General features: G+C 48.1%; 1 protein-coding gene across 4 annotated transcripts in view; it reads right to left on the bottom strand.

Moving 5' to 3' along the window:
* MVB12B (multivesicular body subunit 12B) overlaps nucleotides 1-13,769 on the bottom strand; it is a 262,005-nt gene that overhangs the window by 96,077 nt on the left and 152,159 nt on the right. For all 4 annotated transcript variants that reach the window (XM_053204608.1, XM_053204609.1, XM_053204607.1 and 1 more), the window contains exon 7: nucleotides 1,933-2,027. In XM_053204608.1, the coding sequence (XP_053060583.1) occupies nucleotides 1,933-2,027 (95 nt within the window). The remainder of the gene's footprint in view (nucleotides 1-1,932; nucleotides 2,028-13,769) is intronic.

The raw sequence follows: 13,769 nt of genomic DNA on the forward strand, positions 1-13,769 counted from the left end.
TGCATTGGGCACGCTTTGCCTTGAGTGTCTTTGGAATAAACCATCGAAACCTTAACTTGGCGATACCAAACTGAGATGTGCCACTCAGCGCCAGATCCTGTTCATACGGAGCAGGGGGTGTGGGGTGGGGGTGGTCCCTGTTCCCTTCTACCAGAACGGCTCGCAGGCAGGCAGCTGGTGGGTGGGCGGGCAGGCTTCCCAGCTGCACCACGGTTGCCCAGTGCTGAGCTTGCAGGCCTTATGGAGGCAGCGGGCCCTGCGGACTCTTCCTGGCAGCATTACAACAAAGCCGTCCCGGACCCGGGTGGAGCGATTTGGTGCCCGCAGCCGCCGACGAGACCGGGGCTGCCCGCGGCCCTGCTGTAGCCTGGACGGTAGATGTTTGGAAGATAAAACCCAACAGACTGCCACTTACATAAATGTAACAGGAAGTTTCTGAATGGCTTCCCCTGTGTCTTGAGGCCGTTACCTCGGTATTGCTAAACTAACAACACCTCATCAAAGCCTCGGGGCGAGGAAGCAGTGGTCCAGAGGCAGACAGGAACATTCCTGCCAAACCAGGGGAGATTTCACTCTGTGGGCCCTTTCTGCAGAAATGTCAACAGCTGGGAAAGCCATCAGAGAACCCAGGTAAGGTGGGGGGAGCTGAACACCATGGCTGGAAAAAGATTTGCAAGCTGGAGGGAAAAAGTCATCTGCTTTGATTGAGCTTTCCTCATGTGCATTCGGAACGGGGTCGCCCTGCTGGATTTCACAGACCTGTTTTGCACCACCATGCCACGAAGCATCTGGGGAAATATTCAGCTTTTCTACAAAATAGGTCATCTTTCCACACTCGTTATGCTCCTTGTCGACTTTGCTGAAATAGCCACAGCACAAAAGAAATCCTCTCTGGAGGTGCTTTTCTGAGACAACGTGCTCCCTCTACCCTTTGGGGCGACCAGGGCTTTCAGAACATCCCTGGCCTTCCCTTTCCCCACCCAGAAATCGAACAACTGGCTTTTGCTTCTACTTCCAAACCTATTAGGGAGTGATCATAACAAGAGAAACTGATACTGACATGAATTATACCATTGTTCTATTTCATCTATTTAGTAACCCCAAGTTGCAATTTTTAGAAAAAAGATTACCTTTTAAATAACGGATTCATTATGGTACATGAATGAATGCCATGTTCCCGTGTTGAAAACGTCACTCACCATTAAGGGTGTGCGCTGGTAAGTGGCACCGATTTGCTACTTCCCCTGATACACAAACGCCCCTGACTGGAGGCCGAGGATAATCGGAGGTGAGCCTGCGGGTTTCCTCCGCTCTTAGCGGGTCACCTGTGCTGCCAGGCACCTAATGAATCTCCACTCTGTAATAAGGGTTGCAGGAGTCCCCCTCCCCGGGTGAAGGTGAAAAGGGAGACTCACGCCGCTGACGTTCCTGCCAAAGTAACACCAGCAATTTCAAGGCCGGGTTCAGAAATCGCAGACCCCCACGATGGTGGTTGGGAGGGGAGACCACCGGTGTCCCTTCGGGCCACAAATCTGGCTTTGGGAAATGAGAGGTGCGGACAGACCTGGATGTGGGCTGGTGAGCAGACCGGGCCTGGGCTCTGTGCTGCTCCCAAGACCCCAGGGGCAATCTGCCCTGGCCCTGGCAGGTGAATAATACAGGGACTATTTTCAGGAAGCCTCCCTTCAAGCTTGTGAAATCCACACATTGTTTTCCATCATTAGTCTCAAAACACACAGAGTATCTGGCCCTCCTCTAAGTGCTGAGGTGACACAAAGGAAGGAAAGGGCTGATCTCTGCAGGGAACAGGCCCCTTGCAGGGTGAAAGAGAGAGGGAAGACAGATGCCATTCGAAGCCAGGAGACACGCAGAGGGAGGTGGTGCCGGGGACACAGACACGGTAGCTGGCCAGTAGCAGAGGCCCCAACGTACCTGATATGGCATACAGATTGGAGTGCTGGTACTCATAGTCAGCCCGAGTGCTGTTCCTGCCTCGGAAGGTAGCAGGGAGCGTTAGAGAGATGTGCCTAAGAAAGAGACGGAGGAGAAAGGAGGTTACAGGGCGTGCAGAGCACTCCCCAAGGCCCAGAAAGCCCCCACACCACCAACGGCCCGCAGCAGCACAGAGCATGAGGTGGGGGCGCCCTGGTGAGCAGGCCCCCCAACGGCTCGAATTCCCCCAAGGAATTCCGAAGTTTCCAGGCATCAGAAGTCACCTTTTTTTCTAATTCCTAAAAGAACATCCAAGTGGAGGAAAGGGTTTCCCAAGCCTCATGGCATGTCCAACCCAAGGTGCTTGAAGCAGGTGGGCAACTTACTCTCGACCTCGGTCCACGGGGCAAGATATACCAGCAGGAGCAAATACTTAGGCTCTGGACAGGCGTCTCGGTTTGTTCTGCCATCTTGGCTCATTATCTACCCAATGGCTTTCATACCTGTCCCATGGAGCCACTGAGGATAACAGTGCAGGAAGCACTTTGTGAACAAAGGTGTTGAGCATTATTATTACCATGTGAGTCCAGGAAAACTAACAACCACTGAGAATCAGAATGGCATGCTCTTCTGAATGGCTATGCCTGCATGTTCCCCCCTCTGGCAGAAGCACACAGTAGGTGCTTAGGAAAGCACCTTTGATTGATTCAACACTGTCTTTTACAGCACAGGTGTTGGCCATTAAAGCTCACAGTGCGCACAGAGCAGAAGCGAGTATTCAATCAAAGTAGATAAGCCATTTAGTGTGGTCATCAGCTGCCTTTAGCAAATGCAAAAAAGATGAAAACGATAGGAAATATATTTCAAACCCACCAGGTCTGCATAGAAAAAACAAACAAACAAACAAACAAACAATAAAGCCTCTTCCTGGTATGACTGGGAGGTGGCCTGAAATAGCTCAGGAGCCAGAGTTTTGGCCACACTCAGTCATTCCCAAAAGGGAAAAGACAGAGGAAGGGAACGTTTATTACATCAAGCAAGCTTTACGTTGTACATGTTGCCTTTTTCACACAAAAAATGTGTGACCTCCAGGAATGACTCTTGTACATCCAGGCTCCTAGGAGGGAAGGTTCTCTGGGCAAGACCTGTTTCCGCAGAGCCAGGAGCGAGCAGAAGCCTCTTGGCTACAAGATGAGCACCTAAGGCTGTAGAGGCATTCGGTTTGCTGGGCTGCAGGGTTAAGCACGGAGGCAAACACCTATGTCACGGAACAGCCTGGCTGAACCAAGACGGGAGGGTGGGGGGAGGAGGAGGGCTTTGCTGAGCACAGGCTGCACTTAGCAGTGTAGGGCCACCAGCAGGCAGAAGCACAGGGAGACCCTGACGTGTGTGTGTGTGGTGAATCTGAATGTCTGCTCATTACTGATGCTAACTAAGGATGCAGAGGGGAGCTCTCTGAAGGAGCTCCCAGGCTACAGGGTGTTGAGGTACAGAAGCAAGCCACTGTGGAACAGGACATGCGCTTGGGTGCTGAGTGAGCACAAGAGTTCCGACAAAGGGGATGGGCTTCTAGTGACCCCTTCTCAGAGGAGGACGTGGGTCTCGACACAGTACAAGGGACTCAGTGGAGAGTCAGGGAAAGCCAACACTGGCACAGGGTCAGGGAACACGTGGAAACGGCGCTGGAAAGGACACTGAATGCCTTACTGCAAGGTTTCTATCCCCTAGGATGAAGGTTCCCGATTCTGTTCCGCCCGTCACAGCACAAATGAAGGCATTAGAGCCACCTGGGAGCTTGCTAACACTACAGAGTCACAGCCACGCCCCTGGGGAGTCGGGTTCAGCGGGCCTGGGGTGCGGCCAGAAATCTATTTTTAACAAGCTCCAGCAGTGACTCTGAAGGCTGGCCAGGTTTGGGACCCTGAGACGATGAAGAGCAGCTGCAGAAGGGTTTTACACAGTTGATCGGAGACTCTGACCACAGCACTTAGTCAATGAAGCTGAGCAAACAGAAGAATGAATTATTGACTGTGGTTGTGGTTGAGCGGAGCAGAAATGATGACAGGTGAGCCTGCAGAGGGTGCTCGCTGTGTGCCAGGCCTCGGGGTGTGCAGATCTCACGCACTCTCTCCTGGCTCCTCGTGCCGCCCCTGGGAGGCGAGTGCAGGGCCCGGTGCAGGATGGGAGGCCCTGGTTCAAACAGTGGAAATTTCAAGATGGGGACAGCAGAGCACTGTGCCAAGCGTGGGGCCCTTCGAGGCTGGGCCCCGGTGCACCGGTCCCGGCGGCACATCCACGAAGCTGGCTGAGGCAGACGCTGATATTGCACCAGTGAGGGGATTTCCAGAAGCCAGGGAAGGACTACACTGCAGGGCTGCCATTCCTTAAGATTTCCAAGCCTTGAAAGCACTTGCAAGAGCTACATGCAAGCAAACTAAGGACATCACACATCTGTGCAGTGCGGTGGCTACTCTAGGGCCTGGAGGCCTTCAAGGAAGGCTCATGGAGGAGGTGGGTGTTAGCGGGACTTCAGGAGACCGGCGGACCTGGACGGTGGCAAAGAAGTCAACCAGCAGCCAGAAGAGAAGACAGGGCCAGCACAGCCGTTCAGTGGTTAGAGACGGGCCAAGGGGTCTGGAGCGAGAACACATAGATGGGGCCCAGGGCAGGGGTGCAGGACAGGCAGGGCCCCTGTGTGGGCAGAGGTCACCCTAGAGCAGGCAGGGAGGGGACATGAAAATGCCCACCAAGTTACAGGAACGCTTGCTTACAAATGTGATTGCACATGGAAAACAGGAAGAGCTGTGTTGTGGGCGGGGGGGGGGGGGGGCAGGGAATGGAGGACAGACAGGCAGAAAGGCGAAACTAGCCTCCTAACTGGCAGGAGGCCGGAGTGGTCAGAGCCTGAAGGCCGGGAGAGGGTGTGGGACCAGGCTGAAGACGGCTACGGGGCCACAGCACAGCAGGGCCCTGCATGAGCTCGGACTGTATCCAGGAGGACTTTGAAGCAGAGATGTGACAAGATCCAATTTGCAATTTTAAAAGAATGCCCGCCTGTGGGAAAGTGAGGAAATAAAGCTGAGACGCCACGGTACGGGAACGGAGCAGCAAATTACAACGGAGATTATCAGGAAATTGCAATTATTCAGCACTTACTGTGTGTAGACCTTTAACAATTCCTGCCAAAGGGTCCTGCTGCAGCCCTCTAAATGAATGGTTTGGGGGCAATTCTAGAATACAAAGGACTTAAACATGAAGGATGTGCTAGAGAAATCAGGTGTGGGGCTCCTCAGCTGCCCCACTCAGCGTGGACTCCCTGGTCTGAACCTTCCTGCTTCCCTGGGGCATCAGGCTGTGCCCGGCTGATAGGCTCTGCAGCCCTCCCTCCCTTGGCCAGCCTCCCTTCCTTGCAGATGGTCCTTTCTGGCTCCTCCTCCAACTTTTTAAAAAGTTGCCATTTGTAAGGGTTCTGGTTTAGCACGCGCCCCATTCTGCACGATTTCCCTGGGCAACCTAACCTGCATCCATACCCTGACTCAAGCTGCCCTCACACACCAGCCTGCCTTTCCCAACTCTGTCTGCTGTCACTCACTTTTCCCTCTACCAGGAAGAGGGAAAGTCCTGTAAACCTCTGAATATGCCATGTTTTTTTTTTCATGCTTTAGTCTGACTCTTTATCCATGCTGCTCTCCTTCCTAGAATCTCCATTTCTTCCTTACCTACCCTCCAAACTCCTATCCATCCCTCAAGACCCCACCTAATCATATCTTCTTTGTTAGAACCTTCCCTGGGCTTGTTCTGGCATCACAGAGGTACCCCCCACCGCCCCCCGCCGCCGTCTCCAGTTCTCACAATATACTTGAAGCATCTGATACGAGTCTGCCTTCCTAACATGACTGAGACCTCAAGAGCAGGGCCAAAGCTCATCAGTTTTGTACTCCATTTTCTAGGACGATTTCTGACCTAGGGTAGACAACTGTTGAACATACATTGACCACATCAAGTGCTCAACCTACTCCACTAAAACCTTTGGATCTTTTTGACATAAATGGCTATAGCATCTATTATTTTGTTTCTGTGCATGCGTGTTTGCCAATTGGACTCAAGCAGTCTCCTCTGAGACCATGCATCCCACTCCTCTGTGCTCTGAGGAAAACAGGCATGATGGAAGAAGAAATCAGTACTGGTGGTGGTCGGGAATCTATGGGAGGTGGAGGGCGGGGGGAGGATAGAGAAAAGGTTTCTGATCTCCTACTCTAGACAATGTACGGTTTTCACAGTCCATGTGGGATTAAAAGAGCATTCAAGCTGCAGACCCAGCTGTGCCTCTTACAGAGTCATTGCTCCATAGCAAGGTGTTGAACTGAAATGAAGTTACCCAAAACTCCAGCTACAGTGGTTCCTGCAAGAGTATGATGCAGCATTCAGAGGGCAGGAAGAGAGGCCCCGGACCAGAGACAGCTTTGGGGAGAAGAGTTCCCTACGCTGCAAATAGAGGCTTTTCGCTTCTGTTGTTTGGCCACAGGAAGGAGGGGATGTGGGAACAAACAGGAGGTTGAAAAGGCTCAGCAAGGCCTCCCTTAATGAGGATGGACAGTTGGGGCTGAGGGGACAGATAACCTGTGGTTAAAGAGGAAGAAAAAGTCACCTGCTGAAGGAGAAGTGGCCCAGGGGCACCGCGGTGTCAGATTAGCCTGAAAATGACAGACGACAGGAACCAGGGAGGCTCTGCATTCAGCGGCGTCTCAGAGCAAAAGGAAATTCTACGTCCCCCGGGGTCGGGGGGGGACCCCACGCCAGGCACTGGGCTGAGTTTCTTTACATATACCCCTCGCCTGATCTTCCCAGCAACCTTTTCACATAAGAATAGTTAACTCCATTCAATAGAACAGGGGACTGGGGCTTCTGAGGTAAAGCTGACAAACAGAAAGCTGGGAATTAATGAAAAGGTTACTTTATGTGTCCTCCGGAGATTATTACCGTTACTCGAAAGTCGCCCTGATGTATCGTCTTGACTACCGGCTACACAGAGTGAGGACTGCACGGTCCATCTCCCTAGGCCCCCCTTGAAAGTGATGTCAAGGACGCCACATCTCTGCCACTTGCTAGCTTGAGGACCCTGGAAGGCCACAGTCCCTCTAATACCACCTCACAAAGGGAAAAACAACAGCGTGGGACAACCCACGGCCCAACCGCAAACCCAGGGAGGCAGAGCGGTGGCGGTGGTGAACAGTATTGGCCCTGCAGTCAGCCTGACGCGGGTTCAAACCCCAGCACCGCCCTAGGCGCTGGGTGCCCTTCAGTGAGAGTAGGTTGCCTGCTGGTGCACACCTCGCTACGAGGCAGAGCAGACAGTTAGTGTCGGTGACAATTTCACATACAGATCCTATTCTGATTCTTCCTGCTCCTGCCATTGTTTTAGAGTCCTGTTCATGAGGGCCTCAGCCCAGGACCATTACAGAACCCACTGGTGTCCTCTCTCTGCGGGAGAATGAAATCCCACTGCCCCACCATTGGGACATCCTGCCAGCTCCAGCCCGTCCCTCCTCTCTGAACTTGTCCTGTTCACCGTCCCTGCACTCACCTCCTCCAACCTCACCAGTAACCTGAACTCTCATTCCTGCCTCAGGGCCTCTGTACTTGCTGTTCCCTCTGCCTTAAACACACTTCCCCCAGCTCTCCAGAAGCTGGCTTCTCCCCCCCCGCAGGCCACCCCCTAGATGTCTGCTGGGGCAGCTCTCCTCCAGCTGCTTGCTCTTATGACACCCCACTTTCTTCTCTGCAGACCCCTCCCACTCTGCAGGACTGCCCGATTTGCTTCCAAGTCACCAGAACATGATCTCCACTACACTTTCTCTTTCCACCAAAGCCCTAGTGCCTAGAACAGTGCCCTGCACACAGTGGGCACTTAAAAATATGAGAGCCTTGTAAGATTACCTAATGCCTGAACGAAAGGGTGAATCGGATTCTGACCTGTACTTAGAGACAATGTGGGGAAACTTACGGGAAAACTTCCCATTTGTCTCTTTCTCATCCCCAGGACAGAGTTGGTTAAGTGTTTGGAAAATGCAACTATTTCTGCTTCATGAATATTTTTACATAAACATAAACACATTCATCACGGCATTGCTTAAAATGCAAAAAATGGAATAAAATATCAAATAATAGGGGACTGGTTAAAAAATTATGGTACAACTTTATCTGACAAAATAATTTTACAGCCATTTAAAACATTTTAGAAGACTGTAACAGCCAGAGCCCGTGCCTGTTACTATAGCATCTGGTGGGAAGATACAAAGGCCTAATTTTCACACTTGAAGTTGTGATTGGTTAACTCAATACCTTGGCTTCTTTCCCATAACGTCATGGTCTAAAGAGATTAAGGGAACACACCATTCATGATGCTGGATGTTGTGGCAGAGGAAAGAAGGAAGCAGTCAGGTGCTTCAGCAGACCGTGGACACTAGATGCTCTTCTGAAGCACCCAATCCAGAGGGGTTAGAAGAACGAGTACTCCATGGCATCCAACAAAACTGAAAAGTGATGGCTGCTGGTGCCCCCAAAGACACCAAGTTCAGTGAAGTCACTTCAAGGGGCCCCAAAGTCGTTGATTACTCTGCAAGCAGAGCAATGTGTTTTGGATTTTAAGAGTGTTCATAAAGATCACTAGCAGGCCAGAAAGACCCAAAGACTCAGGAAACCCGCTCTACCTAGGGGGGCACCTAGAGATGAAGACCTTCTAGAACCATCCCTAGTAGGCCTTGGACCACTGGAACAAGGGATCAACCATCAGAGGCCAACAATCTCTGCCACTTGACTCAAATGATGGCTCATTATTCCCAAATCTGTTTGGTAACTGGAGAATTCCAACTAGAAGAGCCCCTAAATCCTAGGGGAGCTTTATCTAATGTTCCTCCCCATTCCCTACCGGGGAACAGCCTGGAGGAGACAGGCACACCCTGCTGAGTGATCACCTCTCTCCGCAGGAGGGGCTGGCGGTTCTGTAACAAATAGGTCAGCATCACACATGCTGCTGACAAGGGCTCTGGCTAAATAGATGCTGAGGGAAATTTCATTTTTTTTCCCCCAAGTCAGTTTTAGGCACCTTATTCAATTAACATGGCCACTAAGCTGCAGACAGCTCCATATAAAAGCCCCTCAGTTATAGAATACATTTTATTATGTGACAATAGTTGCCAGCACGATTTATTTCCTTTGATGGGATTCTGCTTTTTCCTTGTTAATTTAAATCTGTATTTTCTAGTGCTGATTCCAGGTCTGTGTGAATTTTTAAAATGTTACCATTAATCTTCCGGACCCAGTGGCCACATATAATGAAGATGGCTCTGCCCAGGCGGCCGTAATGCCTGCTGTCCTCTCAAACTGTCAGAGGGCAGCATGGAGGGAACGGTGGCTGGTGAGGCAGAGGCAGACTCAAGGTTGGAGACAGACGTCACTTTTATCTCTCACCTCTTATATATGCATGGGTGCACACATGTTCACACACATATGCGGAACAAACTTTGTGGTGTGAAATTACAACTCCCATTCTGTTTTTCCGGGACTGACAGCTGTATTAGACCCACCTTCGGGGGGCAGGAGATCTCAGTGTGTGCTCCAGGGACCTCTGGACACTTTCAGGGAGTCCATAGGGTCACAACTATTTTCATAATCATACCAAGACACCGGGGTGCCTGGGTGGCTCAGTCGATTAAGCATCAGACTTCAGCCCAGGTCATGATCTCACAGTTTGTGAGTTCAAGCCCCATATCGGGCTCGGTGCTGACAGCTCAGAGTCTGGAGCCTGCTTTGGATTCTGTCTCCCTCTCTCTTTGCCCCTCCCCTGCTTGCACTCTCTCTCTCTCTCTCTCAAAAATAAACATTAAAAAAAAAAAAATACCAAGACACCCCTCCTCTTACAAGCAGAAAGAAGTTTTCAGAAGCTGCGGGACTTCTGAGGTTATCGCTCGCTCTGATGTCTCCTTGCATATTCTTGTGTTTCACGTGTTTCTCAGTTTTAATTTCTAATAAGGTAATTATAGATAAACATAAGCCACTTAAACAAAAAGCTCTTTGGAATCCCCAATTTTTAAAACTATGAAAGTCTTAGACCAACCAGCTTAAAGACCACTATTGTAGGACAATGTGTTGGAACTCTGCAAAAGCCCGAGGTGTGAAGTTGGTGGGGTGGGGTTTAGAAGAGTAGTAAGAAAAAGAACAAAGGCTTGGTCTTAGTATTCTTCATTAAAGAAAAAGGTGCTCGTGGCAAAAAGTTAAAAAATGTTCACAAGCGGAAAAAAGACAGAGGACAAGACTTACTTGCTAAGGCCAAGCAAGTAACTATTTCCAAGAATTTAGTTCATAATAAAGTAATCTAGGGGCGCCTGGGTGGCTCATTCAGTTAAGCGTCCGACTTCGGCTCAGGTCATGATCTCACAGTTCGTGAGTTTGAGCCCCGCATCGGGCTCTGTGCTGAAAGCTCAGAGCCTGGAGCCTGCTTCGAATTCTGTGTCTCCCTTTCTCTCTGCCCCTCCCCCGCTCATGCTCTGTCTCTCTCTCTCCTTCAAAAATAAATAAACACATTTTAAAAAATTAAAAAAAAGAATAAAGTAGTCTAAAATATTTGAAGGTTTTGCTTTAACCTATTATTCATTTACCTGAACCCTGCAAGGGGGAATGACAGAGCTAGAACATGTTTGTCAAAAAAAAAAAAAAAAAAAAATTATATACATACATATAGAAAGGAAAAGAGACACAGCAGGAATAAAAATAGGAAATGACCCAAGAGATTCACAGTAACTATTCTAGAGAAGATGAAAGGAAGGGACAAAATTATGAAGTCCAGAAGGCCTAGGGTTTGATACACTCTGATTAAATGCATCTTGATTTAACAGCCTCAGCAGGGTGGGAAGGGGACAGTGCCTAGACGGCCAGCCAGTAAAGAGGAGTCAGGTGTCTGGTTATAGTAACTGGATCATGACACTCGTCACATGAGAGCTACCTCACAGTTCCCCGATAAGCCTGTGAATCCTTTTCTGAATGGTAGTGAGCAAACACTTAGAGAATATAAACTTGTATTTGGGGGACAAGGCCAGAAGTGGCAGACCGCTCTGAACAGAAACAGCAGATCTTCAAAATACCAGGGAATAACAGTTGTTTATTCATTCACACTGGGACAAAGAATTGACAGTTGAAAAAAAAAAATCAAATCAGGGGGATGAAAGCGTACGTGCCCTAGAAAAACCAGGACTGTAGGGTTTGTAGGGCCAGTGATGGCTCTGGCCAGTCTCCTCTAACAGAGACTCTACAAAAACTAAAGAAAACAGAGAAAGGTAATGAAGATTCAGGATGTCTCCCAAGTAATGAGCACTTAAATGAGATGTGGGGAGAAGTCATACATCCTGCCAGTTGGTCAACACCCAGTCTAGAAATACATATCCTCACACCTAGGTCTATACAAAAAGGTCACACAACAAGAAATTTGCTCTAAAAAAAAGAATTTACTGTAGGATACAGAGAAAGTTATCTGCATTAGAAATACAGAAATAAAATTTAAAAAAACCTGTATCAGTAATATCGTGGAAATCCCCCCAAGTTTTCCAGAATGTAGAGAAAGAATACAGAGATGATGAGGAAAACTATGATAAACATAGAAAACCAATCTAAACATTCTCAGTGTTAGAAAGAAATCAGAATAATTAAAAGTAACAACCATAAAAAAAAAAAAAGTTTAAAGCTTGCCTAATCCAAAGAAAAAAAATACCCAACCAAATATAGAAGTCAACAGGGCTTCCAGCATTCCAAGCAAAAATCAATAAAGACTCATGGCTAAATAAATCCTGACTTCCAGACTCCCTAATTTCAAGACTTAGTATAAAGCTACAATAATCAATACAGTGTGGTATTAGGGCATAAAGATAGACACATAGATCAATGCAACAGAATGGAGAGTCCAGAAATAGACCCACACATATATGATCCATGGATTTTCAGCAAAGGTGCCTAGACAATTCAATGAAGAAAGGGTAATCTTTTCAACAAATGGTGTTGGAACTAGATAGCTACATGTAAATAAATGAATCTTGATGTTTTCCTCACACCATTGATAAAATGACCCGAGATTCACAGAACTGTTCTTAGAGAAAAGAGAAGGGGCAAACTGTTAAGTCTAGAAGTCCTAGAGTTTGATACTTTTAGTTTAAATGCATCTTGATTTCATGGGCATAGCATGGCCTCTTTTAGAGGAAAATGAAGGGGAACACTTTTGCGACCCTAGGTTTGGCAAAAATTTCTTAAATAAGACACAGAAAAGCACAAACTATATAAGAAAAAAAAATCAACTTCAACATCTAAAACTCTTTTTAATGTTTATTTATTTATTGGGAGGGGAGGGGCAGAGAGAGAATCCCAAGCAGGCTCCCTGCGGTCAGCACAGAGCCCGATGCCAGGCTTGAACTCACGAATTGGGAGAACATGACTTGAGTCGAAATCAAGAGTCAGACACTTAACCAACTGAGCCGCCTAGGCGCCCCAAAACTCTTATTCTTTAAAAAGATGTGTTACGGGGTGCCTGGGTGGCTCAGTTGGTTAAGCGTCCGACTTCGGCTCAGGTCATGATCTCACAGTCTGTGAGTTTGAGCCCCGCATCAGGCTCTGTGCTGACAGCTCGGAGCCTGGAGCCTGCTTCGGATTCTGTGTCTCCCTCTCTCTCTGCCCCTTCCCCGCTCATGCTCTGTCTCTGTCTCAAAAATAAATAAAAACATTTTTTTAATTACAAAAAATAAAATAAAGAAAATAAAAGATGTGTTACAAAAATGAAAAGACAAGCCACAGACCTGAAGAAGATAACTGCAAAACACATATCCAATTTATAGCCAGTATTTATACTGAACTCTTACAACTTCATACAAGACAAATAATCCAGTTAAAAAAAAAATGGTCAAAAGATTGGAACAGACACCTCACTAGAGAAAATGTACAATCAGCACATGAAAAGATGTTCAACCTCACTGACCATTAGGAAGTGCGGATTGAGGCCTCAGTGCAATACTACCACACATCTTCTAGAATGGCAAAAATTAAATAGGCTAAAAATATCAATCTGTTGGCAAGGTCGAGGAGCAACTGGAACTCGGATGTGTTGTTGGTGGGAATGTAAAATGGTACAACTGCAGGAAAGAGTTTGCAGTTTCTTAGAAAGTTTGACATACCCCATCATACAAGCCAGCCATTATGCTTCTTGATTTTTACCCAAGAGAAATGAAAGGATAAGTCTGTACAAAAAATCGGACACAGGGGGCGCCTGGGTGGCTCAGTCAGTTAAGTGTCGGACTCTTGATTTTGGTTCAGGTCATGATCTCACAGTTCTTGAGTTTGAGCCCTGCATCGGGCTCGGCGCGGACAGTGTGGAGCCTTCTTGGGATTCTCTGTCTCTCCTCTCCGCATCTCCCCCCCCCCCCCCCGCCGCCCTTCCCCTGCTCACTCTCTCTCAAAATAAACATTAAAAAAAAGATTTATACACAAATGTACTAAACAGCTATTTATCTGTAGTAATAAAAACTAAAAACAAGCTAAATGCCCAGTGACTTGATAACTATATCACAGTATGTATATCCATGCCATGGATACTACTCAACAATAAAAAAGAAACTGCTGACAAACCCAAGGTGGGTAAATATCAAGATAATTATGCCAAGTCAAAAATAAAGTAAAAAGTACAGGTGGGATCATTCCGTGATATTATGTAAAGTTCTAGAAAATGCAAACTAACCCATAGGGATAGAAAGCAGATCAGCGGCTGCCTGAGGAGGGAGGCTGTACTATGAAGGAGGACAAGG

This window comes from Acinonyx jubatus, chromosome D4 (assembly GCF_027475565.1).
Source record: "Acinonyx jubatus isolate Ajub_Pintada_27869175 chromosome D4, VMU_Ajub_asm_v1.0, whole genome shotgun sequence".
Lineage (NCBI taxonomy): Eukaryota > Metazoa > Chordata > Mammalia > Carnivora > Felidae > Acinonyx > Acinonyx jubatus.